The following is a 19,254-nucleotide window of genomic DNA, read 5'->3' on the forward strand; positions in this document are numbered from 1 at the left end:
TTTTTTGGCTTGATGGCCTAAGAGCCTAGGGCTTTGGCTCTAAGATTATGTTTCCCCACAGCTTAATGGTTCTTAACATTTTTTTGGTCACAGACCCTTTTGGCTCAAATGAAAGCTATTATGTCCCCCAAAATAAACAAATACATATAGACACAAAATTTCATGCCATTTCAGTGTTTAAGAACTGTATAGATTATTAGATGGTTACTTTAGCTCTGCGATTCTATAATTGAGGTTATAGGTAGGAAAAAACAAAATAGAGTGCTCACTTAGAACAAAGACAAATGATATATCCTTAATTATCTAAAAGGTTTCTAAGCAAGGGGTTAATTTTAATTCACAGAGATGTGATTTCCCAGATGGTGCTTGTTCTCTCACAAACTGTAGCTGTTATAGAAGGAAGGAAATTGAGGTGTCCTACGTGCCCAGCCCTGTGCCAAGATCTTTCACATGTAAGATTTCATTAGATGCTTTAATAATCTTGTGAAATAGATCTTACTATTTCCATTTCTACAGATGAGGAAACCATGGATCTGAAAGATGAAGTAACTTTCTTTAGATCACAAACAGTAAGTGACAGAAGGGAGATTTGAATCCCATATCAACTTGTGCAGACTTCTCTCTGGCAGGCACATACACAGTACCTGTTTATTAGGGTAGTGCTCAAATACTAACTCACAATAAAATTGGGAGATGTGTGACAGAATTCTGCAAACTAGATTACACAATCCTAGGCAGGAAGATGGGCAATAGAAGGAAAACCTACACTTACTGAACACCTACTACATGTCAGGTCCTTTATATAACCAATTTAATGAATTCCTACCTTATAGACTTGTCAGGATTAACTGTATCCATCCCACAAGATAAGAAAATGGGGGCTCAGAGAGGTCAAGTCACTTGGTCAAAGTTACCCAGCTACTAGTAAGTAGCATGGGATCAGTATTTCCAGACTGCCTTGATGGTTGTGTCTATTTTGGGGGAGCATTTATCCCATATCCTTATTCCTTCTTCAGTGAGAGAAAAAATAGGGAAAAATAATGAGTGAATCTGGATTTCATTTCAGGTCCTGCCACTCACCAGGTATGTGGTTTTGGTAAACCACTTAATCTCTTTAAGTTTTCTCATCTGTCAAATGAAAATAACAAGATCCTATATCCTTACCTGTCAGGGTTATCATGAAGCTCAAACAAGATCTGAGAAAATATTTTACAAAGTGCTACATAATGTAATGGATATTGCCATATTCTTCTTCATCATTATCATCATCACCATCACCATCTTTCTTAGAGAAGGATGATAGTACAATGTCTTGAGCTTCTTTGTTTTATTAGAAGACCTTCAGAACGATTAGGAGAAGACTTAAAATGTTTAAAGAAGGGGAGTTCACTCATGATTTGGCTCTCTGTTTGTCTGTTATTGGTGTATAGGAATGCTTGTGATTTTTGCACATTGATTTTGTATGCTGAGACTTTGCTGAAGTTACTTATCAGCTTAAGGAGATTTTGGGCTGAGATGATGGGGTTTTCTAAATATATAATCATGTCATCTGCAAACAGGGACGATTTGACTTCCTCTTTTCCTAATTGAATATCCTTTCTTTCTTTCTCTTGCCTGATTGCCCTGGCCAGAACTTCCAACACTATGTTGAATAGCAATGGTGAGAGAGGGCATCCCTGTCTTGTGCCAGTTTTCAAAGGGAATGCTTCCAGTTCTTGCCCATTCAGTATGATATTGGCTGTGGGTTGTTTTTGTTTTTTTTTTTTTTTGAGACGGAGTCTCGGTCTGTCGCCCAGGCTGGAGTGCAGTGGCGTGATCTCGGCTCACTGAAAGCTCTGCCTCCCGGGTTCATGCCATTCTCCTGCCTCAGCCTCCGGAGTAGCTGGGACCACAGGCGTCCGCTACCACGCCCGGCTAATTTTCTGTATTTTTAGTAGAGATGGGGTTTCACCTTGTTAGCCAGGATGGTCTCAATCTCCTGACCTTGTGATCCGCCCACCTCGGCCTCCCAAAGTGCTGGGATTACAGGCGTGAGCCACTGCACCCCGCTGACTGTGGGTTTATCATAAATAGCTCTTATTATTATGAGATATGTTCCATCAATAGTTTATTGAGAGTTTTTAGCATGAAGGGCTGTTGAATTTTGTCAAAGGCCTTTTCTGCATCTATTGAGATAATCATGTGGTTTTTGTCGTTGGTTCTGTTTATGTGATGGATTATGTTTATTGATTTGCATATGTTGAACCAGCCTTGCATCCCAGGGATGAAGCCGACTTGATCGTGGTGGATAAGCTTTTTGATGTGTTGCTGGATTCACCCCCCTGTCCCTCCCCCAAAGGGAATAAAGTATCTAGGAATCCAACTTACAAAGGAAGCGAAGGGCCTCTTCAAGGAGAACTACAAACCACTGCTTAACAAAATAAAAGAGGACACAAACAAATGGAAGAAAATTCCATGTTCATGGATAGGAAGAATCAATATTGTGAAAATGGCCATACTGCCCAAGGTAATTTATAGATTCAATGCCATCCCCCCTTCAAGCTACCAATGACTTTCTTCACGGAATTGGAAAAAACTACTTTGAAGTTCATATGGAACCAAAAAAAGAGCCCGCATTGCCAAGACAATCCTAAGCAAAAAGAACAAAGCTGGAGGCATCACGCTACCTGACTTCAAACTATACTACAAGGCTACAGTAACCAAAACAGCATGGTACTGGTACCAAAACAGATACATTGACCAATGAACAGAACAGAGCCCTCAGAAGTAACACCACATATCTACAACCATCTGATCTTTGACAAACCTAACAAAAACAAGAAATGGGGAAAGGATTCCCTATTTAATAAATGGTGCTGGGAAAACTGGCTAGCCATATGTAGAAAACTGAAACTGGATACCTTCCTTACACCTTATACAAAAATTAATTCAAGATGGATTAAAGACTTAAATGTTAGACCTGAAACCATAAAAACCCTAGAAGAAAACACAGGCATTACCATTCAGGACCTAGGCATGGGCAAGGACTTCATGACTAAAACACCAAAAGCAATGGCAACAAAAGCCAAAATAGACAAATGGGATCTAATTAAACTAAAGAGCTTTTGTACAGCAAAAGAACCTACCATTAGAGTGAACAGGCAACCTACAGAATGGAAGAAAATTTTTGCAATCTACCCATCTGACAGAGGGCTAATATCCAGAATCTATAAATAACTTAAACATATTTACAAGAAAAAAACAAATAACCCCATCAAAAAGCGGGCAAAGGATATGAACAGACACTTCTCAAAAGAAGACATTTATGCAGCCAACAGACACATGAAAAAATGCTCATCATCACTGGTCATTAGAGAAATGCAAATCAAAACCACAATGAGATACCATCTCACACCAGTTAGAATGGCCATCATTAAAAAGTCAGGAAACAACAGGTACTGGAGAGGATGTGGAGAAATAGGAACACTTTTACACTGTTGGTGGGAGTGTAGACTAGTTCAGCCACTGTGGAAGACAGTGTGGTGATTCCTCAAGGATCTAGAACTAGAATTACCATTTGACCCAGCCATCCCATTACTGGGTATATACCCAAAGGATTACAAATCATTCTACTATAAAGACACATGTTTATTGTGGCACTATTCACAATAGCAAAGACTTGGAACCAACCCAAATGTCCATCAATGATAGACTGGATTAAGAAAATGTGGCACATATACACCATGGGATACTATGCAGCCATAGAAAAGGATGAGTTCATGTCCTTTGTAGGGACATGGATGCAGCTGGAAACCATCATTCTGAGCAAACTATCACAAGGACAGAAAACCAGACACTGCATGTTCTTACTCATAGGTGGGAACTGAACAATAAGAACACTTGGACACAGGGCGGGGAACATTACACCCCAGGGCCTGTCATGGGGTGGGGGGCAGGGGGAGGGATAGCACTGGGAGAAATACCTAATGTAAATGACGAGTTAATGGGTGCAGCAAACCAACATGGCACACGTATACCTATGTAACAAACCTGCATGTTGTGCACGTGTACCCTAGAACTTAAAGTATAATAATAAAAATTAAAAAAAAAAAGAAAAAAAAATGGAGTTTCACCATGTTAGCCAGGCTGGTCTCGAACTCCTGACCTCAGGTGATCCGCCCGCCTTGGCTTCCCAAAGTGCTGGGATTACAGGCGTGAGCCACTGTGCCTGGTCTGTGTTTATCCTTTCTTCAGGACTTCTCCATCTATAAAATCAACCTCTTCTGCTCAGCTCATTGGAACACATTTTATTTTATGAAATGAAGTATTCCCGATTGCAAATAAAATAAATTAAGATCTTTAAACTAAAAAAAAAAAAAAGTTTCAAGAAAACATTTGAGGTATTGGAGACAGTTCAGAAGCATGTGTTAAGGGGTTGTGTTTTCTTTTGAATATCTTACAAGAGAGACAGAGAAGATGACCTCTTGTAGGGAAGTGAAAGGGAAAGGGTGGCATCAGAAAGTGATAATCCAGGATCCTTACCAGATCTCTTGATCAGCAGCTCTTTTGTTGGAACTTTTACTACTCCAAGCAGATACTCTTTGCATGACTCAATACTGATTATATCACTGGCTGTTAAATCCAGCAGAAAAGAAAAATTATTTGATGGTCTACTCATCAAGGGGCTTGTTTACAGTATATCCACACAACCCTCCCCTTATATGCACTAAATCTTAGTTTTGTAAAATGCATTAGAGATTATCTTGCTCTTGTTCATGCCCCAATCAAAGCCTGAATGCCTTCAATTTTTTTTTTTTTTGGTAGGGTCTCACTCTCTCATCCAGGCTGGAATGCAGTGGTGCAATCACAACTCACTGCACCTTGAACTCTTGGGCTCAAGTGATCCTCCCACTTTGGTCTCCCAAAGTGCTGGGATTACAGGTTTGGGCCACTGTGCCCAGCCCATTTTTTAAATTAAAAATGTTTTGAAAAAAATTCAGGTATACAGAAAAGTTGCAAAAATACAATAATGAACTCCTACATACCCTTCATCTCGATACACCCATTAACACTGACACATTTGCTTTATTTCTCTCTGCACTATCTTTCTCTTACATACTTAGTACATATCCTTATTTTTTGCTATATCTTTCAGAAATAAGTTGCAGAGATTATGGCTCCTCACCTCTAAATACTTCAGTATGTATCTCCTAGGAAGGGCTATACCATTCAAAATGCAGCCTCTTTTAATTTTGATTGTGACAAGTCACATGGTGCTCACCTGACTTGGTATTTTCATGATAGACAGCAAAAATAACTTCTGCAAACTCCAACAACTCTGCTAGGAAACAGGCCTCTCCACTACAGTGCTGAGTCACCAAGTTACATGTGAACTCAACATGATGGGAGAACTCAGGGCAGAAGGAACAGGCCACAGGGTGGGTTCGGCGCTGTTCTCCCTGGGGCAGGAAGGAGAGATGAGTGGTGACAGAGGCATTGACCCCGACTGTGGCACTAAACTGTAGAGCCGGTTCCTGTTCAGCCAAAGCCCTGTAGAGGAGAGGGGTGGAAATGAGAAGATACCATGGTAATATTAGAAATCAGCTTGATTTCCTAGAAGATAACTTCATTACTTCTATGAGACCACCAAGAATAAAACCAACTATATGCTTTCTATCTAGGCGTTTGGCAGTGTCACAGTGGGCTTTCTTAGTAATCTAGATATCATGGCATATGTATATGGGGGTGGAGGGGGATAAGATCTGCCCATCAGAGTGACTCTGAGGATGACCCACTGTCCTGTCAATGCTCTTAAGTCAAGGACCACAGGAACCAACTCTAGTTGAACAAGCTGGGTTTACTGCTCATTGCAATTAAGGAAAATATACACCATAGGGAACCACAGTACATCTCAGTGAGAAGTATCAGAAAGGGCTTATCAGCATTGGACTTGTGTTAGCTGATTTGGGTGAGGGCTTAAAGGAGCAGGGCTTTGCTCTGGATTGATTTCCTTAAAGAATCTTATCTAGACGGAGGGAATACAAGAGTAAGGCTAAAGCTATAACTGGTGAAGCAGCAACTGTCACTCATTTTAGCCAGACAGGAGGATGTTGGGTGTTTCTATGGTTTGCATAAGTGACCTCGTTTTGGTCTGTGCTTAGACATGATGATGGAGCTGTCTTGTTTTTGTCTCACTTCATCATAGTCATACAGTGATCTTGTCTGATGCTGACGTTCTGTAAGATTATTTATGCTCAACAAGAAAACACCAAAGCCCACCTATGAATGTCAGCCCAATTCCCAGAAGTCTGGGGCTGCTTTTCTCTTTCTCAGCACAGATGTTCCATGATGTACAAATGGCATCTACACGCCTTTAATGACACTCATAAAGAGTAGTCAAGTCATTTGTGTGTAGCTACAGTATGGGACAAACTCCCTTTCCCTGAACTCCCCAAGGGGATAAAGTTGACATCTAGGCAAAGAAGTCACCTATTTTTGAAGCATTTCTTGGTATCCCTAAAGTAGACTTACGGGTTCCTTCCTGTTAAAACCTTACTCTACTTCATAGAGAGTAGTAATTTGGAGTTATACAAATCTGGGTTTGAATGCTGGCTCCACCATTTACTCACCATGTGACTCTGGATAAGTTATTCAACCTCCTTTAAGTCTCAGTTTCCTCTTCACTAAGATGAGGTTAATATTAGATAGTATATAAATAGTAAAGATGTATATTATATACTTCGATGCTTACTGCAATTTCATTTCTAAGAAAAAAGAAAACCTTTTTCCTTTTCATTATTGTTAATGATCATTAATAGATGATTTATCATTAACAGAAGATTAATGTGTATCCATACAATAGTATACTGTGAAGTATATATTATGCCTAGGAAAAATGGGGTGAAAATAAATTGGATGCTAGCAATAGCTTAAAAAATGAGGATAGGCTGGGTGGGTGGCTCACGCCTGTAATCCCAGCACTTTGGGAGGCTGAGGTGGGCGGATCACCGGAGGTCAGGAGTTTGAGGCCAGCCTGCCCAACATGACGAAACCCCATCTGTACTAAAAATACAAAAAATTAGCCGGGTGTGGTGGCGGGCACCTGTAATCCCAGCTACTCGGAGGCTGAGGCAGGAGAATCGCTTGAACCCAGGAGGCGGAGGTTGTAGTGAGCTGAGATTGCGCCACTGCACTCCAGACGGGGTGACAAGAGTGAAACTCCATCTCAAAAAAAAAAAAATGAGGATAAAATACTCATAGGGTGTTGTAAAGATAACATTATATAATATATACAAAGGAGAGAACTTGCATTTGGACAGTGAAGGACTCTTTTTTTTTTTTTTTGAGACGGAGTCTCGCTCTGTCGCCCAGCTGGAGTGCAGTGGCGCAATCTCGGCTCACTGCAAGCTCCGCCTCCTGGGTTCACGCCATTCTCCTGCCTCAGCCTCTCCGAGTAGCTGGGACTACAGGCGCCCGCCACCACGCCCGGCTAATTTTTTTTTTGTATTTTTAGTAGAGACGGGGTTTCACCGTGGTCTCGATCTCCTGACCTCATGATCCGCCCGCCTCGGCCTCCCAAAGTGCTGGGATTACAAGCGTGAGCCACCGCGCCCGGCCTGGACAGTGAAGGACTCTTAATAGGGAACTTTCAGAGATGGCAGTGAGATAGCAGAAAGGCTTGGGCCCCAAGCTGGTCTGAATTCACTCATTCAGTCGTTATTTGCTGGGTATCTGCTCTGTGTGTCATGCCTTGGGCTCAGCTGGATATATAGTAGTGAAGTGGCCTCAATTCCTTAGCATCACGGCATTTAAAGACTACTGGCTATGTCCAACAAAGTTTCTATTCACTCTGAGTTAAAGATCAGGTGAGTTAGAAGAAGCAAGTCAATAAGAAGTGCCTACTTTACATAGGCACCAACAATGTATTTTCAAGAAGACCACTGGCAGGTAAGATGGAGGCTGGTGTTTCTCGATGAGAGAAGACTAATTTACAGCACCTGCTATCTAGATGCCAGCGTAAGGATTCAAGAGGGGTAAGTTTAGAACATCAAGAATTCTTTTCAGTAAGAGGCAATGCAAAATTTACTTCCCTGATTTTACAGGCAAATAAAGTTCACAATTATCTATATAAGTGGAAGTAATCAGAAAAATCTGCATATTTGTACAATAGTTTGTAGTTTATAAAATGACTTCATATTTGTTAATTTTTACACTGATCCTTATAAAATCAGGGTAGGTATTTAAAATTTCCATTTCAGATGAAGAAACCGAAGCTCATGGAAGTAAAGAAATCAGCCCAAAATCATACACAGCTAGTAGGAGATGGGAGTGAGACTAGAAGCTACAGTGTCTGATTTCTAGAACAGTTCTGTTTCCATTATACCATGCATTGTCTCACATCCTGTGAACCTCTCCCAACCTACCAGAAGAGTGTTGTGTCAGAACTGGCCTGGCTTCTTGTTCTCCCTCCTTCAATATATGACACAGACCAAATGGGAGATTTAGAACAAACTGCCTGTCATCCAATCTGACTTTCCTCATGAGTCCTCAGACAGAGCAACTACTGAGTTTCTGACCTATTATCTGCCCTCTCTGAGATCTACTGAGTATCTAAATTCTGAGTCCTTCTCTGCCAATTAAATACTAGTTAATTTAATGCCATATTGAAGAATTCTGATGTTGGCTGGATCTGAGACTGAGGAGGTACTCCAAAAACACAAGTTTCATGCCTCCCCGACTTTGCACATGTTCTTCTCTTTCACCAAAATAATTTTCACCCCTTTTGGGTATCTTGATAACTACTATTCTTCTTTTAAGACTCAGATTTATTTTGAAGGGGCTTGAATGCCAAGCTAAGGAAGTTGGACCTTATTATATGGACCAATGATCCCTAAAGAAGGCTGTATACAACTTGGGAGGTTCATAGGATAAACTATATTGGTTATCTCATATATTAAAGCTTTTCTATTCCATGGTATATCTTAGAATATATTTTGTATATGAGTATAGCAGTACATGAAGATGATTTATACATGAGTAAACATGTACATATTTAAAGGGTATGCTACTTTTTTTATTAATAGGAATGCAAAATTAAAATTATGAGATCACTGCTATCAACAATGGGAAATCATCAAGTTTTAATGTAAGGAAGTGGTATGATTATAAAACTGTTTTACTGTCTCAGTGATGGATCTGTACCCCAAACCTTAGCATCATGCGATATACTCATATAACAAACCTGCACATGTACACCTGTATCTAAAATAAAAAGTTGAAATTAAACAAACAAAACACACCAAAAACCAAAACAAACATAAAAACAAAACCCAAAACCAACCTGTCTTGACATCACCTTCACTAACACTACCATGTTCTTGGGCAGTAACTGAAAGAGTCTATGTGGAGAATTTATTGAGGAACAATATTAACTACACTGAGTATCTTAGCTCTTCAGCATCAGATCTCACACAATAATGCAATTTCTTATTTGGAGACCATAAAGTTATAGGTGAACAGTTTGACCCTCAGCTACAACAGGGAAAAAGTTAGGGAGCACTTGTCTGTTTCTTTGTTCAAAGGGTGTCAGTCTGAAGCAGGAGGCTGATCTAGTTCTCTTTCTTACTGGGTGCCTGTTATATGCTAGAACTGTGCTAGGAGGTTAGAAGGACGGAGAGGAGCTCAGGCAGTATCTCTGACTAGAGGAACTCACAGGCTAGTGGGAGAAAAATGCATGTATGCCAATAATTGAAACAGAATATGTGCTACAACCAAGGTGTTAACAAAGGAAAAACCAACAACTCTGCCTACACGTACAAAGAAATAAAGAGAGACTGTAAAGATGTTGCAAAGTCTTGAAGGAAAATAGGAGTTTGTTAAGTAGACAAAAGGAAGAATATTCAAGGCAGAGAGAAGTATGAGTGAAGGCCTGAAGGAGGTAAGGGAAAGGGCTGTGCTGTTTTTCTACAGAAATAGTGTTCCAGGCAGAGAAAACAGCAAGACAAAGGCCTTGAGAGGAAAATATGCTTGGTGTGTTCAAAAGCAACAAGGGGGTCGTGGCTGGAGTGGATTAAGCAGAGGTGAGACTAGCAGGAGATGAGATCACCAAGATAGATGGGGGGTGGGGGGCATGGTTTAGATCATATGGGGTCTCATAGCCATTTTAAGGGCTCTGGCTTTTACTCTGAATAAGATCAAACATAGGCCAGGCGCAGTGGCTCACACCTGTAATCCCAGCACTTTGGGAGGCTGAGGTGGGTGGATCACTTGAGGTCAGGAGTCCGAGATCAGCCTGACCAACACAGTAATGAGGATCCTGCCACTGCACTCTAGCCTGGGCGACAAAGCTAGACTTAAGTGTTCATAGGTTCACTGGCTACTATGTTGAGAACAGACTAAAGGGGTGCAAGCTGAAAAAATAGGAGGTAGTACTCAGAGACTGAAAGGAAAGAAGTGAGATTACACAGGAGTTGCAGTGATTGGGTATGGCATGGTTTGATGGTGTAGGGTATGGCCATAAGACTAAGTTGTTAAGAAAGGCACAGGATAAAATTGTTGGCCAAGGTCAAGGAGCTAAGTTGCTAATAACAGTTAAAATAGCAACTTTTGCAAGTGATTTATTCATATTCTGAAATGCTTTCTTAACAGAAAAAGAGGAGTTGTGGTTAGTGAACTGGAAATTATACCTAAGAAAGTTTTGCATATCTGAGCATTATTTTACAATGACTGCAGTGTAAAAGGCTTGAGAATTGCTTGTCTCAGGTGGACTTACTTGGCTGCTGCTTGCAGACCACAGGCTCTGATAATCTGGACTGAGATGGAAACAGTTCGGGCAGCAAGAACTCCCTCTGCTGTTCTTGGACTACGCCTATACCTTAGGCCCACATCCAGTAAACCTGAAGAATGAGGACACAAGGAAAGAAGGTTGGTCAGAAGAATCTCTCTTCCACCAAACCACAAAGTTTTGGTCAGGAAGGATGGAAGAGGATTAAACACTACAACGAACAATAAGGGCAATGAGAGAATCTGTCCTTGTCATAATCACATTGTTATTCTTTAGGGTTAATAAAGGTTTAACAGGTTACTAATTTACTTTACATTCAAGAAATTATGGTTCAGAGATTTAATTCCTTGCCAAGATTACACAAGTACTGAAGGCAGAACTTAACTCCAGCTTTTTTTTACCCCAATTATGTTTATAGAATTGAGATGGGCTCTAGCCATTTTCTTTTTAAACTTTCAAAAGGTTTCCACACCTCACATACTTCTATCACCCTCCTACCATCACCACCTGAAATATCCTTTTCATGCTACCTTTTTATAAAAACTCTATCATCCTACTGTCACATTTTAGGGAGAGCTTTATGGAATAACAGAATAAGCTGATCAGGGAGGGTCAGGAGGAACAACTCAATCTTAATTATGGTGACATAAAACCTATTGTTTTGGCAGATACTCTTTAGCAAGCATGCACAGCAACTTGATACAGGAGGCTAAACTTTGTTATCTGATGATAAATTTGGAGGCATTTCCTGCTGGAAGTATTAGGATGTAATATCATTCAAATCTCCAAATTCGAATTAATCCTCTCCCAACTTTAAACCTTAGCCTTCTCCTCCCTTACAGTGAATTCCTGGTTCATGCTATCTTCTACCAATCCCCCATCTGCTGATGTTGGCTTGGAATAACAATTCTCTGAGTGTACCATATAATGCTTAGAATTTATGGCATGAGGGCTTATAAAATACTTGCTGAAGTCAAAGGTGAAATGAGACAAGCAACATTTATATAGACTCCATGGATCTATGAGTTTTCTAGAATTGTATACAAAATTGGCAGTGTATATTCTATATTCATTTTTTCCAAGACAAGGTGTCTTACAGTTTTCATCAGATCCTCAAAAGGGCAAATCCCTCAAAATGTGGAGAATCACTAATTTAGAGAGAAAAGGGATGTTTATGTTTACTGTATATTTTTTATATATAATATACATTTTTTTTTTGAGACAGTTTCGCTTTTGTTGCCCAGGCTGGAGTACAATGGCTTGATCTTGGCTCACCGCAACCTCTGCCTCCTGGGTTCAAGCGATTCTCCTGCCTCAGCCTCCCAAGTAGCTGGGATTACAAGCATGGGCCACCATGCCTGGCTAATTTTTTTGTATTTTTAGTAGAGATGGCGTTTCTCCATGTTGGTCAGGCTGGTCTTGAACTCCTGACCTCAGGTGATCCGCCCGCCTTGGCCTCCCAAAGTGCTGGGATTACAGGTGTGAACCACCGCACCCGGCTATTTTATATATTTTTATGTATACTGATTTTGAAAGAAAAAGACAATCTTGTTTTCAACTACCTGATGACTGGTTCCTCAATTCTTTCCTGTTCTCAATCCTGGGGGTTAAAGGGAGATTAAAGGTCTGTATTCCCACATCCTCACGATGCTGGGTGGTTACCATAGCACAGATCCTTGAAAATGGCAAGGTTCCTTTGGCGACCTTCTGGTCTCTCACATTAGGATAATAGTATCTGTAAACCACAAAAGCACAAGTTGTCAGAAGAATTAGGTGATAAATGATTCAGTCTGCCCCACAGATCAGTCTTCACTACCTGGTTATCTTTGGTGCCTGATTGTTCTGTGTTGGTAGTATGCAGCTATGGTGTTTGGCTAAATTTACCACTCATTACGTGGAGGAGGAACTCCATAAATTATACCCTGAGTTCAGGACAAAGCCCAGCTTCCCTCAAGTTTTCTGTGAGGTAACTGTACACGCCTTGAACCTGTCGGGGGTGGCCACTCCTGAAAGCTTCCATCTGGCAGCAGCAAAAGTGGTTCAAAATGGAGTAGGCCCAATATCTTTCATGGCTTACTCTCATCTTCATGCTGAAGCCCCTCTAATTTACCAGGGTAATGAGGATCTGTCAGTACCTACTCTATTTCCTTCTCATGTCAAAACAATCCATTCTTAGATCGCAAAGTTGTAACTCAAACCTAGGTGGTTTTAAAAATCTTTTTTGTACTCGACTGACAATTAATTGTATTTAGGAAAGTGTTCTCTCATGTGGATGGTACTCATCCCTAGTTCTGTTCCTGATGCTGTTTCCTTTCCTCTTATATTTATACTCTCTTAAGCACTTTAGTTGGTTTGTCGGTGGTGCAGATGTAAAGGGGTGGGTTGAACATCTGTTATTTATGCCAGTATTTTCCTGGAAATCTACCAATGTCTGTAACATTGAGTGGATTTATATTTTATAATATAAATCAAATATAATAATTTATATATATGTTATATATAAATTATATTATTAAATTATATTTATAAAATAAATATAAATGTTCCTCTGGTGGTGGGAAGAACAGGTTACAAGAAATGAGTTTATAAGTAGGAGGCCAGTTAGGAGGCTACCACAGTCATTTAGGCAAGATATGAAAAGGGCCTGAACTAACTAAGGCAGTAAGGGAAGCACAAAAAAGGTGACTGATATGTTTAATACATAATAGGAGGTAAAATAAATAAGACTTTCACTTTCAATGTAAGTAGTGATTAGAAATATGAGATACAATGGCTCATAAGATCCTAATAACAGATTTCAGTAAAAACTGGACAAGAGTCACTGTCAAATCCAAATAATATAAAACAGGGCAGAAGAGGCTGCTTAGCTTCCTTACAATAATTCAACCTAGGCTGGTTAGGAGTAGGATGCTTTATGATTGTGCACTTCCTTCCCAGGCATAGGACTGGGGTCTCCACACTGTACCTGCACCAGATTTCAAACTGGACTCCACCTCCAGGCACGAGGCCCTGTGCAGAGAAGGCACTTAGTAGGAGCCTTTGCACTGGAACTTCAGCTGGCAACAGGAGAGAGTGATGATGTTCACTATTAAAGATGGGATCCGGAACACAGAGTGTGGTTGCAGTTCTGAAGGGCTTCAGAGTAATTCCTTTGGAAAAGAAAAGCATTTCAGAATAATCCAACATATGACTTAGTGTTTTTTTCCTCTTTCATGTTCTTCCAGTGAATATTACTTAGTAATTCCCTAGTAGCTATGGTTCCCTAAGGTCCCATGATAATATAGAAGAAAAAGATACCTTGCTGGTGGACAATTCATATATTGCCATACAAGCGCCAACACTTGTTAGGTTTTTTTTTTTTTTTTTAATTATAGCCACCTTAGCGAGTATGAAATGGTATCTTGGTAGTTTTGATTTGCATTTCCCAAATAAGTAATGATGCTCAGTATTTTTCCATGTGTTTATTGGCCATTTGTATATCTTTGAAGAAATGTCTATTCAGATCCTTTGCCCACTTTTTAATTGGTTTTTAAGAAATGATTGATTTGTAAGAGTTCTTTATATATTCTGTATATACAAGTCTCTTATTTGAACCTCAAAATCAACACTGGCAGCAATCTGGCAATCATTCTGGAACATACACTTAATGGCAAAAAATTTGAGTCACCTGGTCTGTTTGTTCCCAGGTGAGAACAAGGTGAGCGAGTTTGACTTCTTGTTTCAGCTCTCGGAGACTACCAGAAGATGGAGACAGTAGGGGGCAGTGAGAAGCTTCCACTCTGGGTACAGTAGGATGGGGTTTGAATCCCAACCTTGGCACTTGTTAGTGGGGCAGCCCCAAGCAAGTCACTTAATACTTGTGAATCTCATTTTTTCTTTCATAAAATAAAGAAAACAGAGTCTACCAGGGTGAGTTGTTTTAGGAGTTAAGATAATGATCTATGTGAGATACGTATATGTACATATTTCCCTTAGGAGCAATAGTTCAGTATTCCTTAATTCAGTGTTCATGGTGGCTTTACAGAACTTAACTACTGCGAAGAATAAGAATCAATGCTATGTGTATAGATAAGAGTGAGTGGGCATGTAAAGGATATAAAATGGGGCAAAATGCAAATAATTGGTAGATCTAGGTAAAGAGTATACCAAAGTTCTTTGTACTATTTTTACAGGTTTTTGTAAATTTGAAATTATATAAAAATAAAAAGCTACAAAAATAGTTAAAAAATAAAAAAAACTTGGCCTATCTCCTGTTTTACTGCCCAGTAAGACTAGAAATATTCAACAACACAAAATTCACTCAGAAAAAAAAAAAACCCAACTCAACTATAATCTAATAAAAGAACCATATAAGAATAAGAAAGCCTAATATCTAAACCTACCATTTTCAAGGAACTCAGGTCCTTTCAGCACACTGGATTGCGAGTGTTGAACTGGAAAGTAGTACTGGACATAACAATCTGCTTCTCCCCAGACTGTTGCCTGAAGAGGGGCTAGCCCTTTAACCATCTCTACATGGATCTCAAAGCAGTGCTCCATCAGTCCATTTCCTCGGTCCTCTGCCTATTAAATGAAACAGAAACGCTGGTGAGCTTTAAAGAGTAACTTGCTTAGAATATTTCTGCTTCTCTATGAAGTCTGAGTACAGATAAAGAGATAAGTATAATTAGTTGATACTAACATAGATACTTAATTTTCACTGTAACTCTCACAACTGCTCACTGTAAGTAGGCTAAACAGGATGTACTCTTGACTATGAGACTGGGTTAATATTAGGAAATCCATAAATGTAATTCAGTGCATTAATGGAACAATAAAAATGATTAACACAAATGCTGAAAAGGCATTTGATAAAATTCAACATTTGTTCCTGATAAAAGCTCTTAATATACTAAGAATAGAAGGCTATTCCCTTCATAGGAAAAATAATAAATCGTAAATTTAGAACAAATTCTACATTTAGAATAGCAATGGAATGAGAAGTGAAGTGGAAGAAGGGTAACACCAGACCAAACTAATATCATAATTTAAGAAAAAAAGGAAAACTAATAGCCTACAGCAGACAGTGGCATCCACGATTCCAGCAGGACTCCTCAGCCTGGCCATTTAGAATAGCAAACAGGTACTAATTACTATTTCCAAATCAGTTGGGGGTAACACCAGGACTGTCCAATAATGGTAAGGACTACTTCGGGAGGTAGTGAAGACACTGTTACTAAATGTAATAACAACAAATAATCATGTATTTATTGAGGATTTACTATGAACCAGGCACTATACCAAACAGCTCACCTTTATTAGGTGATTTAACGTGCAGAGCTAGTAACAGTGGAACCACGTTCAGACTTAACGTAGTCTGACTCCAGAGCCAGTGTTCTTTATCCCTATTCTATACAGCAGATCTTAGAGAACGAATTATTCAGGAAAATTCAAAGGGGGAATTCAGCATTCAGATAAGAGTTGAGACTATATGATATACATGTGTTTAACATTTTAACTACTAATCCAAAAAATCTAGAACAGAGACTGTATTAGGTCTCTGCTTTGAAATCTGAAAGCATATTTTAGCAATACCTGCTCAAAAATTTTCCTTAGAAAAACAGGGAACTTGCAATTTGATTCCCTCAGGCAAAAAAATTGGGAAAAAAAATCTCTCAGAATCACAACAGCTACTTAATTTGGCCTTATAGTAGTATCATAGCAATTTGATATTCAGTTCTGCAAATGGTGAACTGGATGAGAGGCATGAGTATAGGAGGAAAAACAATTGTTTTTATAGATATCTAATCCCACAGGTAAATCTTTCAAGGATTTCCTCTGTGCATGTAGTGAGAAACATTTTCTAACCTTTAGTACGGAATTTAACAAAATCTGAGTCTACACTGCAAGATGACAGCCATATAACACCTAAACAGACTTGGGGATATTAATGTGGTTTTTCTTTATTTGTGCTTTTATGTAATTTTCAATTTGAAAAATACGATTATCTATTGACAAACAATAATATCTAAGAAATAACTGGTCGGGTGTGGTGGTTCATGCCTGTAATCCCAGCACTCTGGGAGGTCGAAGTGGGTGGATCACTTGAGGTTAGGAGTTCAAGACCAGCCTGGCCTGGGCAATATGGTGAAACCCCATCTCTACTAAAAATATGTAAGTTACCAGGCACAGTGGTGGGTGCCTGTAATCCCAGCTACCCGGGAGGCTGAGGCAGGAGAATCCCTTGAACCCAGTTGGTGGAGGTTGTAGTGAGCTGAGATGGCACCATTGCACTCCAGCCTGGGCAACAGAGCAAGACCTCACCTCGAAAAAAAAAAAAAAATCTAACAAATGACTAAGAAAAATTTGGAGTTCATAATATACAAATAAACCATAACTTGCTAAAAGTTATTGTCCTAATAGTTCTTTCCCTGCTAGAGACATTTAAATTTGTCATTTGGGTTCAGACTTAAGAATATAACATACTTAAATGGTATGGATACTGAGATTTGGCTGTACTAGTAAAGACAACAAATAGAAGATACAATAGTATGTGATACAGTGGAATAAAGACTGAACTTGAAGTTAGAAGACCTGTGTCTGAATCCCAATTCTCTCATTCTTAGTTATGTGACCCTGGACAAGTAACCTAACCTCTTTGATTCTGTCTCATCATCTATAAAACAGAATAACAATGACCCACCTCAGGTAGTTGTTAGGGAAATAAACATGAGAATTTATGTCAATGTGCTTTCACAACTGGAAAGCACCATACAAAAACAAATTACTTATAAATTACTAGTAGATAAGCAAGCACTTCACAATGACTTTCCAGCATGGGCTCAGCCAATAAGCAGAATAAGATTTTGCTGGCTTATATTTGGGATCACTCTCCACTCCCAATTTTTTTTAAAAGCAATTAAGCTAGTAAATTAGATAATTAAGATTTGGTTGTTCGATTGGATTTTCTTTATAAATTCAGGGAGCTAAGAGGGACATAGAGATCCATTTAAATCATAACAGAAAATTACCAATGATTCCTTTGATTTATAGGAAGCACTGGAGTGCACGTTATGTTCTTTTGTTGAGCCTTTCATTACAGAAATAAAGGATTTGGGCAATAAATTCACTAAAATATGCAAGAGAAAATGAAATAATGACTTTTTGTAAACCATAGCGTTTACTACCATAGCAACAGATGCTGCAGTTGGCTGGTCCAGGAAGTGGGCTGGCCTAGGGCTGAAGGGAGGGAGTGTTCCTTCTTCATTCTTTAATCTTTGTAGTGCCATTATTTGATTTGAAGAACCCATAGCTAAAAAGACTCGAAGACTCCCATTTTGGTGGCCTGAAAACACATCAATCACAGGCATGTAGCGGTCGACAGCAACAACTGGGTACTGGGCATCCAGCAGCAGGCGAGAAATCTTAGGATCTCTAGAGGGGGAGAAATTGTGAATAAGCAAATAACAAGCATCAGTCATGTCATAGAGTGTTTCATTTCTTTGTTGACTCATTTTTTCAGTTTGTTAAAAATAGATTTGCAACTGGAAAAGTAATAGCGGTTTTAAAAAATGTGTGCATCTGTCAGTAACCTACCAAATACAAATTACCAGGCACAGAAGTTCAAAATGTAGCAATTTGAAGGCAGGGAATGTGTCTGATATGTCTCTGTAGCATTATGGACCCAAGTCCAGTGTCTGATTTGAGCAGTGTCTCATGGAGCTTTGCTAAACTACATTATTTTACAGGGAGGAAGTGTGGTCTACTAGGAAGAATGTGGACTTTGGTGTCTGACAGATAAGATTTGGATAATATTGCCAATATCTGCCATCTACTGAGTGCTTAGTATGTGATAGGCATTTTATAGTGTTTCTAATCCTTTTAACGCTGCAAAGGTTGGTATTATCCACTATTAATGGATGAGAAAAGCCAAATTTAAAGAGGTTAAGTAACTTAGCTAAGGATACACAACTAGTAGGAGGTTAAGTTGGGATTCAAGCGCTGATAAATTATTTATAATGCCATGCTGAATCTTAGCTCTGCCACTTACTTGCTGTGTGACTCAAGCAATTCATTTAACATTTTTGAGTCTGTTTTGTCATTTTTAAAACGTAGGCAATGAAAAAACTTCCATCAAAGGGTGGTTGTTAGGACTAAACTGAGATAACATACAAAATACCAACTATGATGCTTGGTACATGGAAGATGCCCAGTAACTGATAGCTACTATTATTTTACACACTCTGAGCAACGAATGAGATCTAATGGAATGAGAAGTGAAGTGGAAGAAGGGTAACATCAGACCAAACTAACATCATAATTTAAGAAAAAAAGGAAAACTAATAGCCTACAGCAGACAGTGGCATCCACGATACCAGCAGGACTCCCCAGCCTGGCCATGATTTCCAATGTTACTGCTGTAAGTATTAATACTTAGCTGTTCACAGAAGGCATATCCATGTATTTTCTCTCTAGATCTTCACGATTGTTCCACAAGAGAGATAGGTAATCTA

The 19,254-nt window shown here is 39.3% G+C and overlaps 1 protein-coding gene across 10 annotated transcripts in view; it reads right to left on the reverse strand.

The window, feature by feature from the left end:
• Positions 1–19,254, reverse strand: part of C2CD3 (C2 domain containing 3 centriole elongation regulator) — a 164,046-nt gene that overhangs the window by 68,457 nt on the left and 76,335 nt on the right. For all 10 annotated transcript variants that reach the window (XM_058446740.1, XM_058446742.1, XM_058446744.1 and 7 more), the window contains 7 exons: positions 17,929–18,175; positions 15,145–15,325; positions 13,728–13,911; positions 12,325–12,497; positions 10,751–10,874; positions 5,261–5,529; positions 4,522–4,611 (listed from right to left, as the gene is read on the reverse strand). In XM_058446740.1, the coding sequence (XP_058302723.1) occupies positions 4,522–4,611; positions 5,261–5,529; positions 10,751–10,874; positions 12,325–12,497; positions 13,728–13,911; positions 15,145–15,325; positions 17,929–18,175 (1,268 nt within the window). The remainder of the gene's footprint in view (positions 1–4,521; positions 4,612–5,260; positions 5,530–10,750; positions 10,875–12,324; positions 12,498–13,727; positions 13,912–15,144; positions 15,326–17,928; positions 18,176–19,254) is intronic.

This window comes from Hylobates moloch, unplaced genomic scaffold (genome assembly GCF_009828535.3).
Source record: "Hylobates moloch isolate HMO894 unplaced genomic scaffold, HMol_V3 SCAFFOLD_11, whole genome shotgun sequence".
NCBI classification, from domain to species: domain Eukaryota; kingdom Metazoa; phylum Chordata; class Mammalia; order Primates; family Hylobatidae; genus Hylobates; species Hylobates moloch.